The sequence below is a fragment of the Euphorbia lathyris genome, chromosome 3 (genome assembly GCF_963576675.1).
Source record: "Euphorbia lathyris chromosome 3, ddEupLath1.1, whole genome shotgun sequence".
NCBI lineage: Eukaryota > Viridiplantae > Streptophyta > Magnoliopsida > Malpighiales > Euphorbiaceae > Euphorbia > Euphorbia lathyris.
In genome coordinates, this window is record NC_088912.1 from 12381918 (window position 1) to 12405954 (window position 24037).

At 35.3% G+C, this 24037-nt stretch overlaps 2 protein-coding genes and 1 long non-coding RNA gene across 4 annotated transcripts; 1 reads left to right on the forward strand and 2 right to left on the reverse strand.

Moving 5' to 3' along the window:
* Positions 1-318: 318 nt before the first annotated feature.
* On the reverse strand, positions 319-2518 carry LOC136222430 (uncharacterized). The gene is made up of 3 exons (XR_010685637.1): positions 2151-2518; positions 1821-1942; positions 319-785 (listed from the first exon to the last, which is right to left on the reverse strand). It is a non-coding gene; the product is annotated as an uncharacterized lncRNA (long non-coding RNA).
* Positions 732-21047, forward strand: LOC136222427 (histone H2B-like). Of its 2 annotated transcripts, none has more exons than XM_066010172.1 (2): positions 732-1029; positions 20284-21047. In XM_066010172.1, exon 2 carries the CDS (start codon positions 20301-20303, stop codon positions 20733-20735), a length of 435 nt encoding a protein of 144 aa, XP_065866244.1. In that variant the 5' UTR covers positions 732-1029; positions 20284-20300; the 3' UTR covers positions 20736-21047. The 2 variants fall into 2 exon arrangements, with proteins under 2 accessions (XP_065866244.1, XP_065866243.1); XM_066010171.1 differs by lacking the exon at positions 732-1029 and adding an exon at positions 5415-5511.
* On the reverse strand, positions 4022-5505 carry LOC136222426 (ribosome-inactivating protein cucurmosin-like). Its single transcript, XM_066010169.1, has 2 exons — positions 5381-5505; positions 4022-5048 (listed from the first exon to the last, which is right to left on the reverse strand). Exon 2 carries the CDS (start codon positions 5031-5033, stop codon positions 4227-4229), a length of 807 nt encoding a protein of 268 aa, XP_065866241.1. The 5' UTR covers positions 5034-5048; positions 5381-5505; the 3' UTR covers positions 4022-4226.
* Positions 21048-24037: the final 2990 nt, after the last annotated feature.

Below are 24037 nucleotides of genomic sequence, written 5' to 3' on the forward strand. Positions count from 1 at the left end.
TATATTTAGTACCTATATTTTTTATAAATTGTTCTTAATTACATTTTACAAAAAGGAAAATTATATTCGTATAGTTCGTAAAATTAGCTAAATGTTTATATCATAAAGATAAAATCAATTATTAATTTTTAAAAAAATGTTACTTATGTGTTTAACTAGGTATGTTTGAAATAATATTGTATTTTATTTTACAGGGTTATATTAAAAATGTAGACATGTGTAGACTAGTTATAATAATTAATTTTTGGTTGTGAACCCTTGATCAAGTAATAAAAACATAATTGAGTTTCAAAATAAAATAGAGGAAAACAAAAAGAATAAAAAGGAAATAGAAAAATATGATTTTTATTAATAAATTTCAGCAATTACAAATGAAATCCCAACCGGCCCCAAACCCATTCTAATAGGCCCTTAAGATCCAGGATCCATACAACCAATAAACACATCACAAATACAACCTAAAATACAATAAAATGAATAAATCTTGGTGGGCAAACAGATGCCACACCACGTTGCTTGGCCACCACTTGGCCACTGAATAAGCTTTGTTGTACAAATTAATAGAGAGCCACGCCACTCGAACGAATCTGTTGGCTCTCTATTAGGCAAAGAACAGACAGCAAAAGGGGACTTCGAGGGGGAACTTCAGGTTCTTTCCTCTGGATCTGGACCTCTTCACTTCTTATTAAACTGCAACAGGAGGATTTTTGGACACTTCTCCAATCCAGACCTTCCTATTTTTCTTCTTCATCTTCATCATCTTTACTTCTTAAAACTTCAAAACCCTGTCAAACGAAGGCGTTTTCAACATCAATAAGCAAGGCCAGTAATAACGAAGGAGAGAATTCAGCCAGAATTATCAAATAAAAAACAATATCAGCAATAACCAGGCAGAGAATCCAACCGGATTCATCAAACAGAAAAAACAATAGAAAGAAGAAGGCGGGGAACACAAGCGGTCCTTGAGTAAAAAAGGGGTCACAGACAAAAGAAACAAGGGACGGACTGCGTTTGTTCTCTTGTCTTCAGGTAAAATTTCTTCTTTTATATACAAATCTAAGTCTCTGTAACATTAGTCCATCACCTATCACTAAGAAAACACATGGTAGAGGAGCTTTGGGGAGTGCCTATGCTATAGGGATAAACCGACTTTTCTCTCATTTCATTTGTATTGTCCTCTGAGGATTTTTGGGGAGTTCCTATGCTATATGAACAAACCAACTTCGCTCAGAAGGTCTTTAAATCATCTGTATTGTCATTAAGAAACACAGTATAGAGGATTTTGGGGAGTCCCTATGCTATAGGGACAAACTAAGTTTTCTCTTTTAGGAGGACGGTAAATGAATGGAAGGATATGCTATATTCTTTCGCATCATTTTAAGTCCTCCAACTGTGCATTCAAAACACCAACAATACATTTTACAGATTCATGTCTTATCTAATATGAAATGAAAACTTTTAGCTACTGATGTAATCCTGAACCAAATGTTAACTATCTATTTTACACTTACAACTCAAATCCCCTCACCATCTTCAGACTTAAGGAAAACGTCAAAAAATACCCCTAATGAATCATATATGAGCCACAGAAATTTAGCATATTAATTACTAATTTCCATTGCAATAATATCATCCCACAAAAGCATACAGAAGTGTGCAAGCAATCTGCCACAGTCAAATTTCTAAGCCTAAAACTATCCCAATGGTAAACATAAAATTCTATTTAAATATCATCCTGCTGTCAATTTGCTTTCACAGACGAACAAAGGACTTAATATCCCAAATTGTATGCTTTAAATTAGATGGAAAAGGAACCGTACCAAACAGACGGTAGCACTTGAAATCAGCGAGTCATCTAGAGAACGATGCGCGAGCCATTCAAATGGTGACCGCAATCAGGCCCTTTGGGTTTTTCTTTTCAGTTGATGAATCTGTCCAGGTCCTAGCATTCACAAAAAGAAAGCGAGATTAAAAGAAATGAAATCAAATAAACAAATAGAAATCAACCATGAAAATCACTAACAACGAAACAGATTCTTAAAACACAACCAAATCTAAGCGAATTCTAGGAAAAGAAAAAAGAGAAATCAGAAAGCATAAGAGGAAATAAAGAACAGGGATATAGAAATCGGACAGATAGGAACTTATACCTCTGGGAACCACGGTTGATTTCCGAGGAGCCTGCATGTTCAGATCATAAGAGTACCAGGCACCGATTTAAACGAGAGAGAGAGAGAGAGTAGAACGGCGACCACTAGGAGGGGTAGGCGTCGTTAGAATCACCATCACCGTTCAAGAGGAACCCACTGTTAATCCGCGCCGTCGCCGTCCAAAGAGCAGACGCCATGGGTAAGAGCTCTAGGTTTTTCGGCCCTGGATGAAGAAGAAAAGTGGCTGGAAAATAGGAAGGAGAGTTATAATTTGGGGGTTAGGTTTAAAAGATTAAGGTGAATCCTATATGAGAAAATGAGACTCAAAATGTTAGGCAAGTGGGCTTTGGATTGAATTAAATTTAGTCCACGAATTCGTTAAGTTTATTACTTGATCCTTTTTTTTAAATAATTTGTTTGGGAAAAACTAGTAGTTGCAGCAGAAAATGAATTTTTTTTTATATAGCTCAATTAATGGTTGGATAAAATTATAAAAATGATGAAAGCTAAAAAAAACAAATCAAATAAAGGTTTTGAAATTGTTAAGAAATTTAAAATCGATCCAAATTAATAACAAAAACGGCTCAATTCATACGTCTATGCTATAGGGGTATGAAAGCGGTCAAAATCAAATTGAGGTATGAAATGAACCAAAATAAAATTAAACGACTCAATTCATACGTCTATGCTATAGGGGTATGAAAGCGGTCAAAATCAAGTTAATTAAAATAAAACGGCTCAATCCATACCTTTATATTATAGAGGTATGGAACCGGTCAAAATTAAAATTAAAATTAATGAAATGGCTCCGATTTATACGCCTATGCTATTGGGGTATGAAAGTAGTCAAAATGTAACTAACTCAAATTAAATGGTCCAAACCCATACGCCTTTATTATAAAAATATATATATAAAATAAAGAGAAATGAATCGAATAAATCAAATAAGTTTAATGCCAAAAAAATCACATCTTTTAGTACCAATTTTGGGCGGGGTAGGGTGATTACTCAAAGTTTTCTTCCCTACACGTAACCGACAAACGAACTTAAAATCTCTATTTCGCAGACCCCCTTATCCATTAAAATATATCTAATTTCGGCGTCCAATCACGCCTTAATTTTGATTGGTGGCGACTCTAAAAACTAGTCTAAAAAACGTAAAATTATTAACTAGTTAAATTTTAACGCCCCGGCGCACGCGCCCGGAAAAATCCCGGTTGCGACACTCATGATTGTCATTTCCTACTTTCTAATTGACCCCACTGTTTGGTGTCTTTCTCTCCTCGTTCAGCGAATAGGGTTGCAGATGCTGTTGCACGACATACCCTTTCCAATGCTAATGAGTTTGATTCTTTTATTATTCCAAGCTGGCTAACAGCTGCCATTTCTAAGGATCTCGATCCTTTTAATTAGTAAGTTGAAGTATTTTCCTCAAAAAATAAAATTCACTTTCCATTACTTTTTAGTCTCAACAGCAATGTGAAAGGAACATCCTATTTTCGCATGCACGTGCAAAAATTAAATAGGACCAATTTTAAATAAAGAGAGTCGAAGAGTTTAAATTATTCTCGAATTAAGGCCAAAAATATTTTAAATACAAGAAAAATTGTGACTGAGGATCAACAATGAATAATTTTGTTCTGTGTTTCGTGGCGAGTGCCGAATCCACTACAAATTCTAAATAAAACGAATATAAATGAAAATTGTAGACTTAGCTTACTCTTTTTGTTGGAGAACTTCTACGGCTGAATTGAGTGTAGGTAATTGAGTAGTGTAATAAAAGACAAGATGAACAATATAGATTTGATTAGCTATTTATTATTAATTAATGAACATAAAACTAAAGGAAGCACACAAACACTGAGCAAATATACAGTAAATGCTGAGACCTTCTTTATTGTTAAAATCACACAAACTCTTAGCAAACATACAGAAAATGCTGATACCTTATTTATAATTACAATCACAGCCTTTTTAGCTAGAACTGAAGCATTTTTAGAGCACTGGCAGCAACTTTTCCACAGCTTTTTCAACAAAGATTTCCCCAAATCTTTCTTGTCCAACTGTTCTTCCAGATCATTTGCAGAGCAAGATTGAAATATCTGGTTTAACTTGTGCAACAGTCAATACATTGTATTTAGTACCGTTAGCATATTCCAATGTGACTGGTGTTTTAAAATTTCCACTGGTACCAGATAGTTGGATTTGTGTAGAAAGAGCAGCCCATGAGTTTTCGAGACTAATAGTGTCGCTTTTCGGCTTATACCCCTCTACTAAGCCATTCTCTATCTGTCTCTGTATGTATTTGAATCTTCCAGCTTCTGCAACCATTTGTATAACAATAAGAAGACTGTTTTTAAAAGCAGGGGTAACCGCACCATTGAAGCTATAAAGTGTATCAATTGCTTTTCTTAATGGTCCGATTCCTAGTCCAACTGTCGATCTATCTCCCAAAATGTTATAATTGGTACTGACTGTTAGTTTTTGTGGCTTTGTTCCATGAAAGAGGAGACTTGTTGCATCAGAAGGAGCATCACTTAAGAAGAAGGAATTGCTGCCGGATTTAAACCCAATCACATATACATTAACAACAGTTATTGCTAATGTAACATTGAACTTGGATTCGTAATTTATCAGATTTACCAGAAGATACTGATTAGCTTTTGTGATTTCTGATGACTTTCGCAGTATTGGGATATCATGGCTTTTAGAGCCACTGTCTAACTCTCTTCGTAAAGAGGACATTAAGTCCCTGTAGCTTCCATCACTGGCAAGATGGGTAGTAAATGTAACACTTGGGTAGTTAATTGGTGTTTTCAGACACGATCCGCTTGCAATGTTGCAGAATAACCATGTTGCCAATACAATCAACATGTTCTTCATCTTTTCAAGTTGCACCTGTTAAAAATTCAAATTAGCCAAACCTTTTCAACATGGAGAAATTTAGGAACCGATTTTAGGGACTGAAAGAGCTATACTTGCAGTAAAACTGGGCTAGTGAAAACTGTTGATACAATTTTAATGAACTATGAAATTTCATTAAACTAAATATCGATAAAATCTCAATCAAATTGAAGAAGAGCTATACCCAACTTCTGTTGCAGCATATTGCAATAATGGGGAAGCCATAGATTTTTAAATCTATAGAGGTTTTTTCTTATTCAGTCAGGATATATAGAGATCTACATGTGTTTTGATTTTATAAAAATAAAAATGAATACCAAATTTACCTTTATAAATTTGCAGCTTAATGAACACCACTATTCAAGACCAACAATGATCACTCTCTCTCTCTCAAAATAGCAAAATGGTTTCGATATCTTCTATGAATGTTGATGATGTTGATGATGTCAATAAGGAGGTATGACACTTATATAAACTTATAAGAGAATCTAATACATGGTGGTGATTTCATAAATTTCTGTGCCCAAATTTTACCTTGATTTTACAGTTTACATCTGCACTCACCAAATTACATTCAAAGTGGGTATATAAAAAATCATGTGTTATCTAAGTAATACATTTTTGTATGTCAATTTTAGTTTTACTTTTTACTTGGAATGTAAATCCAATGATGAGACATTCTTAATATTTCGGATGACAATTGGTTTTTTGGACCAAGTTCAAAGGATTTATAAAATACTCGTACAAGGGAGGGGCAATTTTACCCTTAACGTCTAAAATAGGGCAATTTTATCCATAACATTAAGAGTCAATAGCAATTTTACTCCTGAATTTAGCAAATTGGATCAAGTTCAAACATTATTATTAGACATATTTGTTCATTATTCTGCACCAATGTAAGTTGATTCTAAAAAAAAAGATTTAATGTTTTTGTAATTTAATAATACAATTGAAGATAAATATTTTGGAATTTGGTAAAATATTTGAATTTTTTTTGTCCAACTCGTACAAAATACAATTTATTTTTAAAATTTTTATTTAAAAAAATCATTGTTTAATCATATATTTGTGATCTGTTGCTAATGAGTGATAAAATAACGAACACGTTTAAGTGTAGATGACAAGATTTATGACCGAGAAAATAATTTGATAAATAATTTTTTCAATTGACCCAACTTGTCAAAGTTAGGAGTAAAATTACTCTTCGCTACCAACCTTAAGGGGCAAATTGCATCATTTTAGATGTTATGAGTAAAATTGCTCTTACTATAAACGTTAGGAGTGTTTTTAAACCCTATCCCTTTTATAAATTTTCAAAGCAAAAGTTCTGAAATCTAATTAACAAAAAGGAGCTCCGACCTTCCTAATTGAGAGGTTAGGCCAGTACTTCCTACGTCCTCGAACACTACCAAATAATATTTCACGAAGCAAATATTACAATAGAGAAAAGAAGAGAAAACAACTAAGTCTGAATTTCATTTGTGAAAATTTCATATTTCTTAATTAGTGACTAAGACTGTACTGCACATTAAAGTAATGATATCACAAAAATATTTATGTTTTATAATAGTGTCTGAAATTCACCCAAATTATCAACTTTAGGGGTAAAATCGTCCGATGAATATCTTCCAAGTGGCTCACGGTCTCGGCAACATAACCCTCGGGTGCATTTGCGTCAACGTTTTCATCTTGACCCCTATTCTGATTTTCATCAGACTCCGGTATGGGTAGTTCTCGACCTGTATTTTTCCTTGGTGGCATCTTAAACAACAAATGGTATTAGAAAAGTTTGGAAATAAATTGCCAAAACAGAATATCAAAGCAAAAAATACCATAAAAAAACACTTAGTAAATAAAATCGGTATTCACAAAAAGTTATTAAAATTTTGGTAAAACTTAAGAAACCGTAATTTTAGTACTAATAAAAAAAACGTTTTTAAGTCCCACTGGGCGTGCCAAAAATTGTTGGCGATATTTTTGAAATATCCCAATTTTCAACCTTGATACGCGTTTGCGGGGATTAAAAATGGTAAAAATAATACGGGCGTGCCAGAGAAGCTACTTCTCAAAGGGTAAAATGGTAATTGAATAAAGTAAATAAATAAAATGCGCCTAAATTACTTGAATTCTAAACAAAAAGCGATTGACGACCGTTACAAGGACTGAAAATAAAAACAATGGTTTTGGGTCTCGACGTTACTTGACAGGTCGGTCGGAAAAACAATTTTTTAAGATAAGTACTAAAATAAAGACAATAAAACAACACAAAGATATAAATTTTTTAATTTTCTTTTATATTTTTATTGATTTTGTAAATATTTTTCAAGGTTTTTTTTTTGTATTACAAATAATAATAAAGCATGAAAATTACAACTTAAAAAGAAATAATAACTTTAAAGCTAGAAACGCAAATAAATCACAAAAACAAATATGTACGCGATGAAATAAAATTAACCGATCTCTTTGATGTCGTTGGGATGCGTGAAATTGAGGATTAGAACTCTGGAAAATCGGCTCGGGAGCTGTTGCGTTGTCCGGGTAATACTGGGCGAATTCGGAGCAGTTCGGAGAGTTCAGGGACTTAGGCAGAAATTTACCACCAAGCTAATAAATCAGCAGTACTTTGTGGACCAAAAACAGTGATTTCTTAGGACTTTCTGGCTCAATTTCGGGAGCTGTTGCGTTGTCCGGGTAGTGCTGGGCGAATTTGAAGTAATTCAGAGAGTTCAGGGACTTGAGCAGAAATTTACCACCAAGTCAACAACAAAATGGGACTAAATTGATGCTTTTGTGGGACTTTAGGACTCAATTTCGGGAGCTGTAGAGGTCGGATTATAGCGAGACGAAGGCTAATATCTAAAGTTAGTGTGCGAAGGAAGGATTTAGAACTGGAATTTCACAAAAAGATAGACTAAATGAGTCGGAATAAATTATTGAAAATTGGGCGACAGAATAATTGTTTGATGGTTGAAAAAACCAAAAGCTTGATTCTGTTTCGTGGAGGGTACTTTAGGGGCGATTTAGAAGGCTATAGGATGTCGTTTTTTATGAAATAAAAATTGAGAGTTGAAGAATTGATGTAAATAAAGACATTAAAATTAATTTGGGCTAAAACGATCGACTAACGAACTCTAAATAAAATTTGGAAAACAGTTCACCAGAAAGGTTGTTTGATGAATTTTTCAATGATGAAAAACTCAAAAGCTTGTTTCTGGGTCTTTTTAAGAATGACTCGAAAATGGGGTTTCGGTGATCTTGGTTTCACGGAAAATGCTTGAAGCTTTGAAGAACTTAATAATGGCAAAATTTGGTTTAGACTAAGAAAGCTTGAACCGAGGATTGTGTAATGATTTTACTGACTTAACTAAGAGATTGCAAAAAAACGATTTGATTAAACTAAATGAAAATTGAAAGCTTTTCTGAGGAACTGAAGATTAAAGAACTAATTCTGGGAATTGAGACCTTGTTTAGACTAATTAGATGCTAAAGAACGATTTCTACGAATCTAAGGATTGATAAAGAGGCCGACTTTGGCAGAGAATTTGAGAGAAAAATTTGAGTTGTCTGTGTTTGATTGATTTTTGAGTGGGGTTGATTGATTTTTGAGTGGGGGTTGGAATGAAAGATTTGAGCTCTATTTATAGGATTTTGAGCAACAAATCCCATGTTAGTGGCCCTTATTTTTCTCAAACATGATCCCACTACCTTCCCATGAGTTAGAGAAAGAAAATGGGTGAGTGGGGAGTTGGAAATATGGAGGTAATGCCGTTGAATATGTCCTGGTATGTGAAGACAAGTTCAAACCCGTTTTTCTGCACTACTTCTCTTTGAAAAATTCTACTGGCTTCGTTTCAGCTCCGTTTTGCTCCGTTTTTGACATTCCGGAAAGCTAACATCCCGAGCTTTCTGAAACAAATAATAGTTGTCTGATATCTTGCTGTTTCGGGGTCCGTTTTCATCGTTGAAGTTGCTGGACGGGTTACTGAAAAAATGGTGCAAATTTACCCCTGATTTTTATTATTTCTTTTTCTTTTCTTTTTATTTCTATTTTCTTTTTATAATAATCTTTTGATATTATTTTCTATTTTTATCACATTTTTATTTGATTGCAAAATGAATTTAATTAAAATAAAATAACTATAGACTAAAAATTATAACCTATGCTAAAATACAAAAATTTAATTAGCCCCCAACAATTGCCCCCCTATTTTATGTGTAAACGATTTGAAAATGAATTTTGCACATAAAATAAGTCCTTTATTTATTTTTATTTTTCTTTACCCGTCAGTACCGATTTGTTGAAGCTGAAATTTGTTTAACTCCGTCTATGAATTCGCGACTTCACTTCCATTGTTAATAAACTTCTTTGAGCTACTGACTGGCGGAAATAAATTGAATTGTCACTTCTTTTTCACAAGAATCATGATTGGGTAATATCCGTCTTGAACCTCTTGAGCTTGGAGTTGAGAATCCATTTGATGATATGGATATATCGTACATGACGGAACCTGCCCCCTGACGTCTTCGAGCTTGGATGCTATCGGTGTTGCACATGTTGTTGTCTCGTATTTGATGGGGACAAAACTGAGCGAGTGGACGGCGGATCAGGTGGAAAATGCTACACCGAGCTTCTTTGTAGCGATTGCTTTTTTTTTATCTCTCACAACTTTTTTTATTCTTTTTTTTTTTACATGTAAATGGACTTTTATTGTTTTTCTTTATTTTTATTTTTCTTTTCGTTTATGTCTTTTGTCATTTCATTTTTTTTTACGCTTCTATTTTTTTTTTTTAGAATACTAATCATTGAACCTTTTCGATGAGAGGCTCATTGCCAATCGGCCTACGGTAAGGCACAATGGTGTTTGACTTTTTCTTGCCTTTGGTCTTGATTTTGATTGGGCCAATGCTATCTTCGTATAATTGAGACTCCACCATATCCGAATGTGTCTCAAATGGTTTTTCGTTTGCCTTAATCACCTCGATGCCGTTTCCTTTCCAACGTAATAAAAGTTGGTGCAAGGATGACGGAATGCACGAGTTGGAGTGGATCCAATCTCGTCCAAGCAATGCTTGGTAACTCATCGTTGAATTGACTATAAAGAATGCCGAAGTTGTGGTCTGATTACCGACGGTAAGTTGCATAGGTAAAACCCCATAGGTTTTAGCAATTTCGCCAGTAAAAGCCGAGACAGAAATTTCTAAGGTCATTATGTCGCCTACGGATTTCCCGAGAGCTAGTGCCATCTTTAATGGCATAATATTAACGGCTGATCCATTATCAACTAGAACTCTCGATAAAGGCTTGCCATCAACGTGTGCTTTGACGTATAATGGCTTAATGTGTCGTGTCATCTTTAGAGTGGGTTTGTCAAAATAAACCCGCTTCATCCGATCTTCCGATGAAGCTTTTGTTGTAACGCCACTTCGCCGGTCTTCTTGAATCTCTTGTACCTCCTAGTTTGGATCTTTTTTTTAAAAATTTATTGGTAAAATTAAAGAAGTAGCAACACACCCAGCTTGGATAATGAAATCTCCAACGCGAATTTTCACATTTTTCTTTTCTTTTATTTTTTCTTTCGAAACGTTGCTAGAATCGACACTAGACAACTCCATTTCACTTTTCCTTCTTTTTTCTGTCTCTCTCTTTCTTATTCTTATTATTGCATTTTTTGAGAGAGGTTGTGGAAATTTTTTATGTCGGTTGACGAACCATTTTTCGAGGGGAACTTGCGCTGGTGGAGTGACGAAACGCGACTGGCCTTGGTTTGTGCCATTTTTATCCTTCGGCTTTTGTTTTCTCCAAGGCTTTTCTTCCTTCTCCTCGATGGGTTGAAAGGTGCCTTTTGGTACCCAAATTTGTTTTTTCTTTGGATGGTCGGGGCGCCCTTTTCTCTGACTCGAGGTGTTGCTATGGACATTACGCTTAGGAGGTGGCATCTCGATGGACGTTGCATTTATCATTGTAGCGGCTGGAAATGGATCCTTATCAATCAACATGCTCTCTTTCTTTTCAGGAAATTTAAGCACGCCTTTGTTTATTCTATCCTGCACCGCATTCTTAAAAACAAAGCAAGATTGTATGTCGTGGCTCCAACTATCATGATATTTACAATAAGTTTTTCCACTGGTGTCATCTCTCGATGGAATGATGTGTCCATGTGGTAAGGTGATAAAACTTTCTTAACAAATAGTCAAAAAGTTTCTCGGTTTTAGAAACATCAAATGTGTATTGCACATTTGTATTTCGTCTAACCACTTCGGGAGCTTTTGGAATTTTTGCTAGCATTGGACAAACGCGGGATCCTGTTCTAGTTAGTTCGGCTATAGCTACCTCATGTGCTTCATTGGTTTCTATATCCTGATGGTAACTACCTATAGAGTTTTTCTTCCTACGATTATCCTCACACATTAATTCTTCATATTCTGACTCTTTAGCAACAAGTTCGTAATAATCACAAAAATCAATACCCTGGAATTTCTTCCTATTTTCAAACTCTAAACCACGTTGAGTAATTTTAACAAATTCTATTTCAGGAATATTAACTCGACATCTATGCCTCATTTTCTTGAAACGATTAATAAAACTTTCAACGGACTCACCTGAACGCTGAACCATACGAGATAGTTCGGTGACACATACCTCGGGCTCAGTTCGATAGAACTGAGCATGAAATAATTGTTCCATGCGACCCCAGCTTCTGACGGATTCAGGTTGTAATGTCGTATACCATGTGAAAGCTGGTCCAGTTAGTGATCCGGGGAATAAACGCAAACGAAGCATATCGAAGTCTTGCTCCGCACTAATCCCGCTGCATTGGAATGAAAATCGGGCAACGTGCTCGATGGTAGATTGTCCATTTTCACATGAAAATAAAGAAAAATCTGGAATTCTAAAATGGTGAGGAAATGGGTCCTTGGGTAGGCTTTCTGAAACTCCGGACGGTATATTTCACGGACCGTAGGTCCATAAATTTCTTGCACGATGTTCCGAATACGTTGCCTATCCTCCGCTTCATTACACATTTCGCTCCTCACACCTGAAACACGAGATACGTTGTTATTATCACGAGAATTCTCACGAGTAGATTCCCGGGTATGATCACTGTCTTGATTTCTCCACGTGCCCTCCGAACCACGGACGTTGATGTCACTATAGTGCTCCGAGTGGGTATTAGGTCCGATGTTTGACCTGAAATGAGGCGCATTTAGGGATATTGAAAATTGTTCCGAGGTTCTTCGATCTCCTCGCTCATTGAATCTCATGTTTTCCTCCCGACTAGACGGTGGCCTATATCGGTCGCCTTGGGGAGTGCCTTCCCTTATGTTATCTGAAACATTGTGAGAATTCAAATTTTTAGCATAAATTTCAGCACACCTATCTGGGATTCTATTCATCTCATCGGTGAGATTCTTAATCCTGTTTTCCAAATTGGGTTGTCTCCAAGCTTGCATCATCTCAGTTTGAGCTTTAACATTTTGCGACATCTCGGCTACAAGCCTTTCCATGTTGCGCATGTGGGCCTCTTGTCTCGCAAAAAATGCGTTGAAGTCCGGTTGTGGCATTGACGTCCCATGAATATCTTCCAAGTGGCTCACGGTCTCGACAACATAACCCTCGGGTGCATTTGCGTCAACGTTTTCATCTTGACCCCTATTCTGATTTTCATCAGACTCCGGAATGGGTAGTTCTCGACCTGTATTTTTCCTTGGTGGCATCTTAAACAACAAATGGTATTAGAAAAGTTTGGAAATAAATTGCCAAAATAGAATATCAAAGCAAAAAATACCACAAAAAAAACACTTAGTAAATAAAATCGGTATTCACAAAAAGTTATTAAAATTTTGGTAAAACATAAGAAACCGTAGTTTTGGTACTAATAAAAAAAACGTTTTTAGGTCCCACTGGGCGTGCCAAAAATTGTTGGCAATATTTTCGAAATATCCCAATTTTCAACCTTGATACGCGTTTGCGGGGATTAAAAATGGTAAAAATAATGCGGGCCTGCCAGAGAAGCTAATTCTCAAAGGGTAAAATGGTAATTGAATAAAGTAAATAAATAAAATGCGCCTAAATTACTTGAATTCTAAACGAAAAGCGATTGATAACCGTTACAAGGACTGAAAATAAAAACAACGGTCTTGGACCCCGACGTTACTTGACAGGTCGGTCGGAAAAACAATTTTTTAAGATAAGTACTAAAATAAAGACAATAAAACAACACAAAGATATAAATTTTTTAATTTTCTTTTATATTTTTATTGATTTTGTAAATATTTTTCAATGTTTTTTTTTGTATTACAAATAATAATAAAGCATGAAAATTACAACTTAAAAAAAATAATAACTTTAAAGCTAGAAATGCAAATAAATCACAAAAACAAATATGTACGCGATGAAATAAAATTAACCGATCTCTTTGATGTCGTTGGGATGCGTGAAATTGAGGATTTGGAACTCTGGAAAATCGGCTCGGGAGCTGTTGCGTTGTCCGTGTAATACTGGGCGAATTCGGAGCAGTTCGGAGAGTTCAGGGACTTAGGCAGAAATTTACCACCAAGCTAATAAATCAGCAGTACTTTGTGGACCAAAAACAGTGATTTCTTAGGACTTTCTGGCTCAATTTCGGGAGCTGTTGCGTTGCCCGGGTAGTGCTGGGCGAATTTGAAGTAATTCGGAGAGTTCAGGGACTTGAGCAGAAATTTACCACCAAGTCAACAACAAAATGGGACTAAATTGATGCTTTTGTGGGACTTTAGGACTCAATTTCGGGAGCTGTAGAGGTCAGATTATAGCGAGACGAAGGCTAATATCTAAAGTTAGTGTGCGAAGGAAGGATTTAGAACTGGAATTTCAGAAAAAGATCGACTAAATGAGTCGGAATAAATTATTGAAAATTGGGCGACAGAATAATTGTTTGATGGTTGAAAAAACCAAAAGCTTGATTCTGTTTCGTAGAGGGTACTTTAGGGGTGATTTAGAAGGCTATAGGATGTCGTTTTTTACGAAATAAAAATTGAGAGTTGAAGAATTGATGTCAATAAAGAGATTAAAATTAATTTGGGCTAAAACGATCGACTAACGAACTCTAAATAAAATTTGGAAAACAGCTCACCAGAAAGGTTGTTTGATGAATTTTTAAATGATGAAAAACTCAAAAGCTTATTTATGGGTCTTTTTAATTCATTGAGATCAATAAAAAGTTCCCAAATATGATTTGGAATAGATGTGTAAACTAAGAATGACTCGAAAATGGGTTTCGGTGATCTTGGTTTCACGGAAAATGCTTGAAGCTTTGAAGAACTTAACAATGGCAAAATTTGGTTTAGACTAAGAAAGCTTGAACCGAGGATTGGGTAATGATTTTACTGACTTAACTAAGAGATTGCAAAAAACGATTTGTGAATTGGTTGATTAAACTAAGAGAATTTTGGATTTGAAGTTTCTGAAAATTGAAAGCTTTTCTGAGGAACTGAAGATTAAAGAACTAATTCTGGAATTGATACCTTGTTTAGACTAATTAGATGCTAAAGAACGATTTCTACGAATCTAAGGATTGATAAAGAGGCTGATTTTGGCAGAGAATTTGAGAGAAAAATTTGAGTTGTCTGTGTTAGTGGCCCTTATTTTTCTCAAACATGATCCCACTACCTTCCCATGAGTTAGAGAAAGAAAATGGGTGAGTGGGGAGTTGGAAATATGGAGGTAATGCCGTTGAATATGTCCTGGGATGTGAAGACAAGTTCAAACCCGTTTTTCTGCACTACTTCTCTTTGAAAAATTCTACCAGCTTCGTTTTAGCTCCGTTTTGCTCCGTGTTTGACATTCGGGAAAGAGCTTTCTGAAAAAAATAATAGCTGTCTGATATCTTGCTGTTTTGGAGTCCGTTTTCATCGTTGAAGTTGCTGGACGGGTTACTGAAAAAATGGTGCAAATTTACCCCTGATTTTTATTATTTCTTTTTCCTTTCTTTTTATTTCTATTTTCTTTTTATAATAATCTTTTGATATTATTTTCTATTTTTATCACATTTTTATTTGATTGCAAAATGAATTTAATTAGCCCCCAACAGATTGCTACCATTATTATCACAATTCTCTCCTATGACTACTGCAATAAAACATTTTCTAAGAAAAAGATAGCAGACAGCAAATATAAATGAATATTGCTGAATGCAAAAACTAAAGAGAAAGACTAAGATTTGTATGAGGAATGTATTTCCTCCTAAACAATAAAAAGAAATCAACTGAAGAGAGAAATATGAAAGAGTATCAGATGACGCATCTCAACATCATCACCTCCGATTCTACAGTACTCCTCAACTTGGCTCGTCTTCTACCGGTGTAGCTGCTTTAATAACTCAAGAAACTTCAGAAACAAACAAGGGAGGTTCTCTCTTCTTTCTGAGCTATTTAGGTCTAGATCCGAGAAGTTTAATCCCGATCCTTCTGCTTCTGCTCCTGGAATTCCTTCTCATAATTCATGATAAACATATCTTCTTATCTGAAACAGTAAAATTAACACCAAATTATCAGAAATTACGAACTAATTTTGAATTTGAATTTTGAGAAATGAAGGAAGAACACCTGCAAGAGGTGGTGAGAGGTGTGAGGAGAAAGAGACTGAGGGCAAATACTGATACAACAGTCCAAACATAATTTTCTATCTGGTTCTTCTTAGCTTCTTCGTGAATTATACAATCATTGAAGAACTTTTCAGTGAGAAGAACTTGAAGCCAGTGAGAACTGATTAGAAAAGAGTTACTGGAAATTGAAAAAACCCACCATGATTTTGGTTTCTACCTGTTCCATTATTTGAAAGTTGTGGAGAGAGAGATGAGTTAGAGGGAGAAAGGATTTAGTGAGAGAAAGGAAGAGAGTGGGAGAGATGAGTTCAAAAAAGGGGATGAGGTTATTTTAGTAATTTCATAATAGGTGTTAATTTTTTACTTTTGGAGTGGTCAAATTGTTGATGTGGCGCGTTGACTTCGAGTTGACCGGTCATAATTACCTGCTATACATTTTAGTGGGAGGTTACCAAAAGGTTGTACACTTTAGTGTGCAAAATCAAAGGTTATACACCAAAGTGTGAAAATAGGTAAAGGTTGTACACCATGTATGTAATTAACCCGTGAACCTTGTAAAATTATTGTGTTCTTTCTTATTTGTTTATTTCATGTATTTCGTGTTTTATTTCTGCGTTGTGCCGTTGTGTCCTAGAAGAGGAATTTGGTATCAGAGCAATCTGGTTTGGACAATGGTATGGTTAGATTGAATAAGTTCTTGAATAAGCAAGTTTGATGGAACTGACTTTTCATTTTGGAGCTTACAGATTATAGACTATCTGTATAGCAAAAAGCTGTACTTGCGGCTTTCAGAAGTGAAACCAGCAGACATGAGCCAAGAGGATTTGGGAACTTCTCGATCTACAAGTGTTTGGCGTAATCAGATTGACGCTAACACGGAATGTCACTCATAACATAGCAGAAACCAAGTCAACAGCCGAAATGATGAGACTTTTATAAGATATGTACAAGAAGCCTTCTGTAAATAATAAGGTACATCTGATGAAAAAGTTATTCAATTTAAGAATGGGTGATAGCGCCTCAGTTGCAGAACATATAAACGAGTTCAATACAATTGTTACTCAACTAACGTCTGTTGATATTATCTTTGATGATGAGGTACATGCTTTAATTCTTTTGGCTTTATTACCTAATAGTTGGGAGTCTAAGAGGGATGCAATTAGTAATTCTGTTGGCAAGGGAAATTTTTCATTTAGTGATGTCAGGGATCGAATTCTTGCTGATGAAGTGCGAAGGATTGATTCCGGTGTAGGTACATCGACAAGTTCTGCATTAAATGTTGAAAATAGAGGTAGAAGCAATGAAAGAAATTCTAACCGAGGACGAGGTAAATCGAAGTCAAGGAATGGTAGATCCAAATCAAGAAATGGATGGAAATTGGAGTGCTGTAATTTGTGGAAAGCCCGGACATATAAAGGCTAAATGCAGACTTCCAAAGAAGGAAGACAATAAGAAAGCGGCAAATGTTGTAGCTGATGAGGTACAAGATGCCTTACTTTTATCTCTTGATTGTTCCATTGAGTCTTGGCTATTAGACTCAGGTGCTTCTTTTCATTCGATATCAAACCGTGAAATCATAGAGAACTATTTAGTTGGAAACTACGGGAAGGTGTATCTCGCAGAAGGTGAGCCGTTGGAGATAGCCGGAATAGGTGATGTTCATTTGAAGTTAAAAAATGGAACGGTGTGGAAAATCAACCAAGTAAGACATGTGCCTAGGTTAACAAAGAATCTTATTTCAGTTGGACAGCTTGATGAAGCATGTCACAGTGTGCACTTTTTAATAATGGATCTTGGAAAGTCAGCAAAGGAGCAATCGTTATTGCTCGAGGTAATAAAACTGGTACTTTGTACATGACCACTAATTGTAATGATACTTTGGCATCTATTGATGCAGGTGTAAACTGAAGTCTATGGCACTGTAGACTTGGTCACATGAGTGAGAAAGGGATGAAGTTGATGATATCAAAAGATAAACTCCCTGACTTAAAAGGTGTAGAACATTGCATATGTGAAAGCTGCATTTTTGGCAAATAGAAAAAAGTGAGTTTCTTGAATGGTGGAAGAAAGCCTAGAGAAACAAAGTTGGAGCTGGTTCATACAAACGTTTGGGGCCATCTCTTGTGCCATCCCTTGGAGGCTCTAAATATTGTGTTACATTCATAGATGACTCAAGCAAAAAGGTATGGGTTAACTTTCTCAAAAATAAGTCTGATGTGTTTGATACCTTCGGGAAATGGAAAGCTCTAGTAGAAAATGAGACGAATTTGAAGGTGAAGTGCCTGAGATCTGATAATGGTGGAGAATATGAAAATAGTGAATTCAAGAAGTATTGTGCACAAATGGGCATCAAGATGGAGAAAATTATTCCAGGCACACCTCAAGGTTGCATGCAGGTTTACCAAAATACTTTTGGGCAGATGCAGTTAACATTGCAGCTTACTTGATAAACAATGGTCCCTCAAGCCTGTTTGATTTCAAGATACCGGAGGAAGTATGGAGTGGAAAAAAGGTAAACCTTTCTTTTCTGAAAGTGTTTGGTTGTTTATCTTACATTCATGTGGATTCTGCAGATAGGTCTAAGCTTGACCCTAAATCCAAGAAGTGTTATTTCATTGGCTATAATGAAATTGAGTTTGGTAATTGTTTTTAGGATAACGAAAATCAAAAGATCATAAGGAGTAAGGATGTGATCTTCAATGAACAAGTCTTGTACAAGGACAGCTTGGCAGAAGCTGTACAAACTGATTCTAAAGTTAAAAAGTCAGAAATAATTCTCCATGAAATTCAAGTTAGTATGCCAAGGTAAGAAAATGAAGAAATGATCATAGAAGAGGAGCCACATAATCCTGAGGTTACCTTAAGAAGATCTTCTAGAACCATTAGACCATCTCAGAGGTATTCTCCTGCACTTAATTACATCTCATTGACTGACAAAGGTGAGCCAGAAACCTTTGATGAGGCAGTGCGGGTGGATGATTCTAGCAAGTGGGAGTTAGCCATGAAAGAAATGAATTTTCTGTTGTCTAATCATACGTGGAAGTTGACAGAACTACCACCAGGAAAGAAAGTCTTACAAAACAGATGGTTATTTCGGTTGAAAGAAGAACATGATGGTTCTACAAGGTACAAAGCTTGTAAAAGGATATCAGCAAAAGGAAGATGTTGACTTCAAAGAAATCTTTGCTCCAGTGGTGAAGCTGAACATAATCAGACTTGTGTTTTCTCTTGTAGCAAAAGAAGATCTGTACCTGGAACAAATGGATGTGAAGACAACATTTTTTCATGGTGAACTAGGGGAAGAGATTTACATGAAGCAACCATAGGGTTTCGTAGTGCATGGCCATGAGACGATGGTGTGCGAACTGCAGAAAAACCTTTATGGGCTTAAACAAGCTCCGAGACAGTGGTATAAGAAGTTTGAGGGTTTTATGATTGACAATGGTTTCTTGAGATGTCAAGCTGTTATATTAAAAAAATTGGAAGTCATTACATAATTTTGTTATTGTATGTAGATGACATGTTAATTCTCCACTATTAGAAGTCTCATGTATGTATGTTATGGTAGGCACAAGGCCAGATTTAGCCCATGCAGTGGGAGTTGTAGTACTTCTGGTGGTGTTTTCACACTTGGTGCCACAACTGTGAGTTGGTTCTCAAAACTACAGAAGATAGTTGCACTATCAACTACAAAAGCAGAGTATGTTGCTATTACGGAAGCTAGCAATAGGAGATGATTTGGTTACAATCATTTCTTGAAGAGTTGGGACAGAAACATGAGACAAATATTTTACATTGCGACAGTCAAAGTGCTATTCACTTAGCAAAGAATCCAATTTTTCATGGAAGAACAAAGCACATTCAGGTGCGATACCATTTTATTAGATCAGCATTAGAAGATGGAGTTTTTATGCTCGATAGGATTCTTGGAAGTAAGAATCCTGCTGACATGTTAACAAAGACTGTGACTGTTGATAAGTTAAAGTTGTGCGCAACTTCGGTTGGCCTCAATGCATGAAGAGGTTGTTTCAGCGACTGCTTTAATTCGTTGAGTGTGTCTCCCATTTTATGTATCCAACAAATTTAATTAAGAAATAGGGGGTTGTTGAATGCAATTGGACAAGATCGGGAGGGCAGTTGAAGTTTTTAGACCAATTTTATACTTTCAATTGGTAATTAACTGTAAAAAGAAGAAAATATAAAGGGATAATAAGATGCAAAAATACCCTAATGTTGACGGTCACAGGCAATTTTATTCCTAAAGTTTAAAATGAAGCAATTTTATTCATAACGTCTATTAGATGGATGATTTATTAAATTTTGAATTGGTTAAATTTGTAATGGTTTTTGTTTTATATCTTAACGGTTAATGGTTTTTATTGAATAACTCAGTATTTCAAAAAGAAATAAAAAAATTGAATAACTCAAAAATTAAAAAGCTCATTGGCCTTAGAAAATCAAAACCGTTCAATATTGTCCTTTCCCAATCCACGGTCATTAAGTTATCCAAGTCATCAATTTTTGCCTCACTTATCCAGCGAATCATATCTCATCTCTCTATCTTATATATGTACATTCTTTATTCTCAAACTTACCCAACTCGCTGACATATTTTCTTTTCCCTCGATCCTATCATCCCTCTTTAGTCTCTTCACTATTTCCAATGGCACCTAAGGCAGCAGAAAAGAAGCCGGCAGAGAAGAAACCGGCAGAGGAGAAGAACGCTGAGAAAGCACCGGCAGAGAAAAAGCAGAGAGCAGGGAAGAAATTGTCCAAGGAAAGTGGAGCTGCTGACAAGAAGAAGAAGCCATCCAAGAAGAGCGTTGAGAGTTACAAGATGTACATCTTCAAGGTTCTGAAGCAGGTTCATCCTGATATCAGAATCTCGAGCAAGGCTATGGGGATTATGAACAGCTTCATCAATGATATCTTCGAGAACCTGGCTCAGGAATCTTCTCGTCTGGCTATGTACAACAAGAAGCCGACAATTACCTCTCGGGAGATCGAGACGGCCGCTAGACTTGTTTTGCCTCGAGAATTGGCTAGGCATGCCGTATCTGAAGGTACCAAGGCTGTTACCAAGTTCACAAATTCTTAGCTTTTCCTTTGATAACCTAATTTGATGTTAGTTCGCTGTTATGTTTGATTTAGGGTTTTCATGATGTCTCCTTTAGTTCAGTGTAACTACAGTAATTTAGGGTTTTTAGGATGTCTCAGTTTTTGTTCAATGTAACTACAGTAATTTTATTGCGTTCAATTTCATTTCTTTGACTTCTCTAAGTGTGATGTATTTGTTTTGATTATGTGGATTTTAATGTTTGATTTGTGTTTCTGCTGGTGCTTTTTTGAATTAGGTACTTTTGTATCTGATTTAGTTTCATTGGCTTTATTTTGATATGCATTAGATGTAAAGAGGAAGCTTTTGTACACAAATAAATTTGGTATTAATCGAATTAAAGGTTACAACTTCATGTCTGGTTTAGGGTTGTTTAATTGCTGTATTAGCAATTGGTACTTGTTAAATCACTTTAAAAATTGACTGAGTTGTATGAAATTGAATCAAATTATAGTTTTGCTCATTTTTATCTTGCTCTCTTTTATTGTTGTAAGCTTTTGTTTGGGAGATTGGCAGTCAATGAGGTAGAGAGTTAAATGAGATAATTGTTAAACATCCCACATTGCTAAATGAGGAAACTATATGGCTCCTTAAATATGTGAGGCAATCCTCACCCTTTGAGGTACCTTTTGGGGTGAGTTAGGCCTTTGTTCACATGGTATCAGAGCCATGGTTCAATGAGGGGGGCGTGTTAAACATCCCACATTGCTAAATGAGGAAGCTATATGGCTCCTTAAATATGTGAGGCAATCCTCTCCCTTTGAGGTACCTTTTGGGGTGAGTTAGGCCTTTGTTCACAATAATAGAAAGGAATATAAAGTGATTGAGTGTGTTTCAATTCGTTCATTCTCTGTCATATCAATTTTTTTTTTAAATCTCCCTAAGCAAGGGAGAAACAATTTTTTTTTTTTTAATATAGTTTGCAACTTTGAATAAAAGAATTAAGTCAAGGATAAAATTGAACAATTTGGATCAACTATACTTATAATTAATCGGAGTATAGTTTGCTTCTGTAAATCAATTAAATGTTATCTTCTTTCAAGAACATCCTCCATCATTTCTCCACATCTCTTCAACTGATTCACAGTTACTAAGGTTCTATTAAAGAACTCATCAATTGTCTTTGACTTCTTCATCTTCAGTTTCTCATACTCACTTCTCAAGGTTTGCAAACACACATTGTTACTTTATTTTTCCCTTTAAAGGAATTTTCAAGATTCTTCCATCCATCCCTCAATGTTGTTGCAGAGAACTTTTCATGAATATAATCTCATCCAGACACACATGGATGAGAGAGAGTGTTTGTTGGTCATTCTTCTCTGATTTCTTTAAATTTAATTCCTCCTCATTCTCTGGCTGATCATATTCGGTTTGTACCATATCCCATACTTTTTGGGAACCCTTGCCAAATCCTAGGGTTAGTTAGATATTGTTTGTTGAGATATTGTTTGTTGAGATACTTCCTTTTGGTTTGACAAATTAGACTGCCTTTTTTGTCTCAAAACCAGCCCATCAGTAGCAATATATTTAAATGTTACCAAAGAAACCTTTTGTTCTAAATAACTACATCTAATTAGAAACCTTTTCAATTATAAATGTCAAATATTCATTTCTTATGGTCATCTTTGGTAGATCTTGTTTTTCTTGGTGAAAATTGAAGAGCTAGCCTACAAAATGTTTTGTAAAACTGAACAAGGCCTTAGTTGTGAACCAATTTTCAAACTTTCGGGTTCTTTCTTATTCTCATTGTTTCAGTTTTTACAATTTCCGATGTGGGATGTGAAGATAGTGTGCGCATGCTTCCGAGGGCAAAAAAGAAATTGTCCTTTAGTAAAAAAATCCATCCCACATCTCCTACTTTCAAATGCAAGAATTTTTTTGTCCTTTATAAATATGCAAGTGAGGATGAATAAACAACAACATGAGTTGTATCGTGTGTTTTATTAAGCCATCATGAAGTATATTAAATCCACTATGGATTTGTTTCAAGTTTTGTTTTTATATTTTCACTTAACTCGTTTTAAACATATTGTAGAAAAATAAACGACCACCTCGCGAGCTCGTGAACAATCAAGCTGCTAAACGAGCCGAGCTCCAATAACATATTGAGATCGAACCAAGCTCAAAGCTCAGCTAAAGCTTGATAAGAAACTGCCGAACGGAGCTCGAGTAGGTCAAAGCTTGGCTCGGCTCGTTTACGGCCCAGCCCTGCTGCTTGGTTGTATCGCCCCGTACACCTCTTTTAACTAACTAAAAGCTTCGGCTTCTTTTTAAAGTTCATCGTTTTTTCTTCTCAATTTCATTGAGCGCCACATCATCAACACATGAAAGTCATTTAATGGGAAATTCGATGAAATAATCCAATGTTGTATGTAGATGGTAAGGGTTTGACAGAAAACAGTCCTTAATTTTCCATATAGAGAAGTTCGGTTGAAATTGCTCGATCTATACAATATTAAGTTTAATAATGGACGGTTTTAAAGGACATGTCTTAATTTGCTATTCACCAATAATGATAAAACTAAACTAATTAGTTATTTTCTATATATATAAGAAATCTAACAAATTCCAAAATAATAACTTTCAACGTTAATAATTGTGATTTAATAATATTAATTTTAGCTCACTTTTTCTTTAAAGAACTTCACCTACCTTAATCTTATTATATTTTTTGATTTAATAGTATTAATTTTAGCTCACTTTTTCTTTAAATATTTGGGTTCTTTTTATGTAAAGCCCAACATAATGTGGGGCTTTGGCTTTTGTGGTTTTCTCTGTCAACTAATTCCATAAAACCCTAATTGCATCTCTTTAAATTCATACTCTCCAGCCATCATATTCACTGTCTTTGAAAACCAGCCCCATAGAGCTTCTCATCTCATTGAAATTGTTTGCTGGAAGCGGACCAGGTCAGCATCTTCTTTTCATCTTTGTCTCTCATTCATAATTAGTTCTATTTTTCAGACATTTCATGGACATAATACATAAATATATTGTTCAAAATATGATCGATTTTAGATTCAAACAGATCTAATTTTGATTATGGTATTGTTCAGACCTCAGTTCAACAAAAAGGCTACTAGGAATTAAGCTGGAAACATAGACAATTGCGAAATCTGAGTTAATATTAATTCCTATCTCAAGAGTTTTTGTATTTACCCATATTATTAGATTATCAGATGTGTTTGTTTTTTTTATCAAAACCAATTGCGAAATCTGAACAGATCTAGTTTGGAATGTTTAATTACATATCTAGACTATATTCTTATCAGGTCTACCTCTAT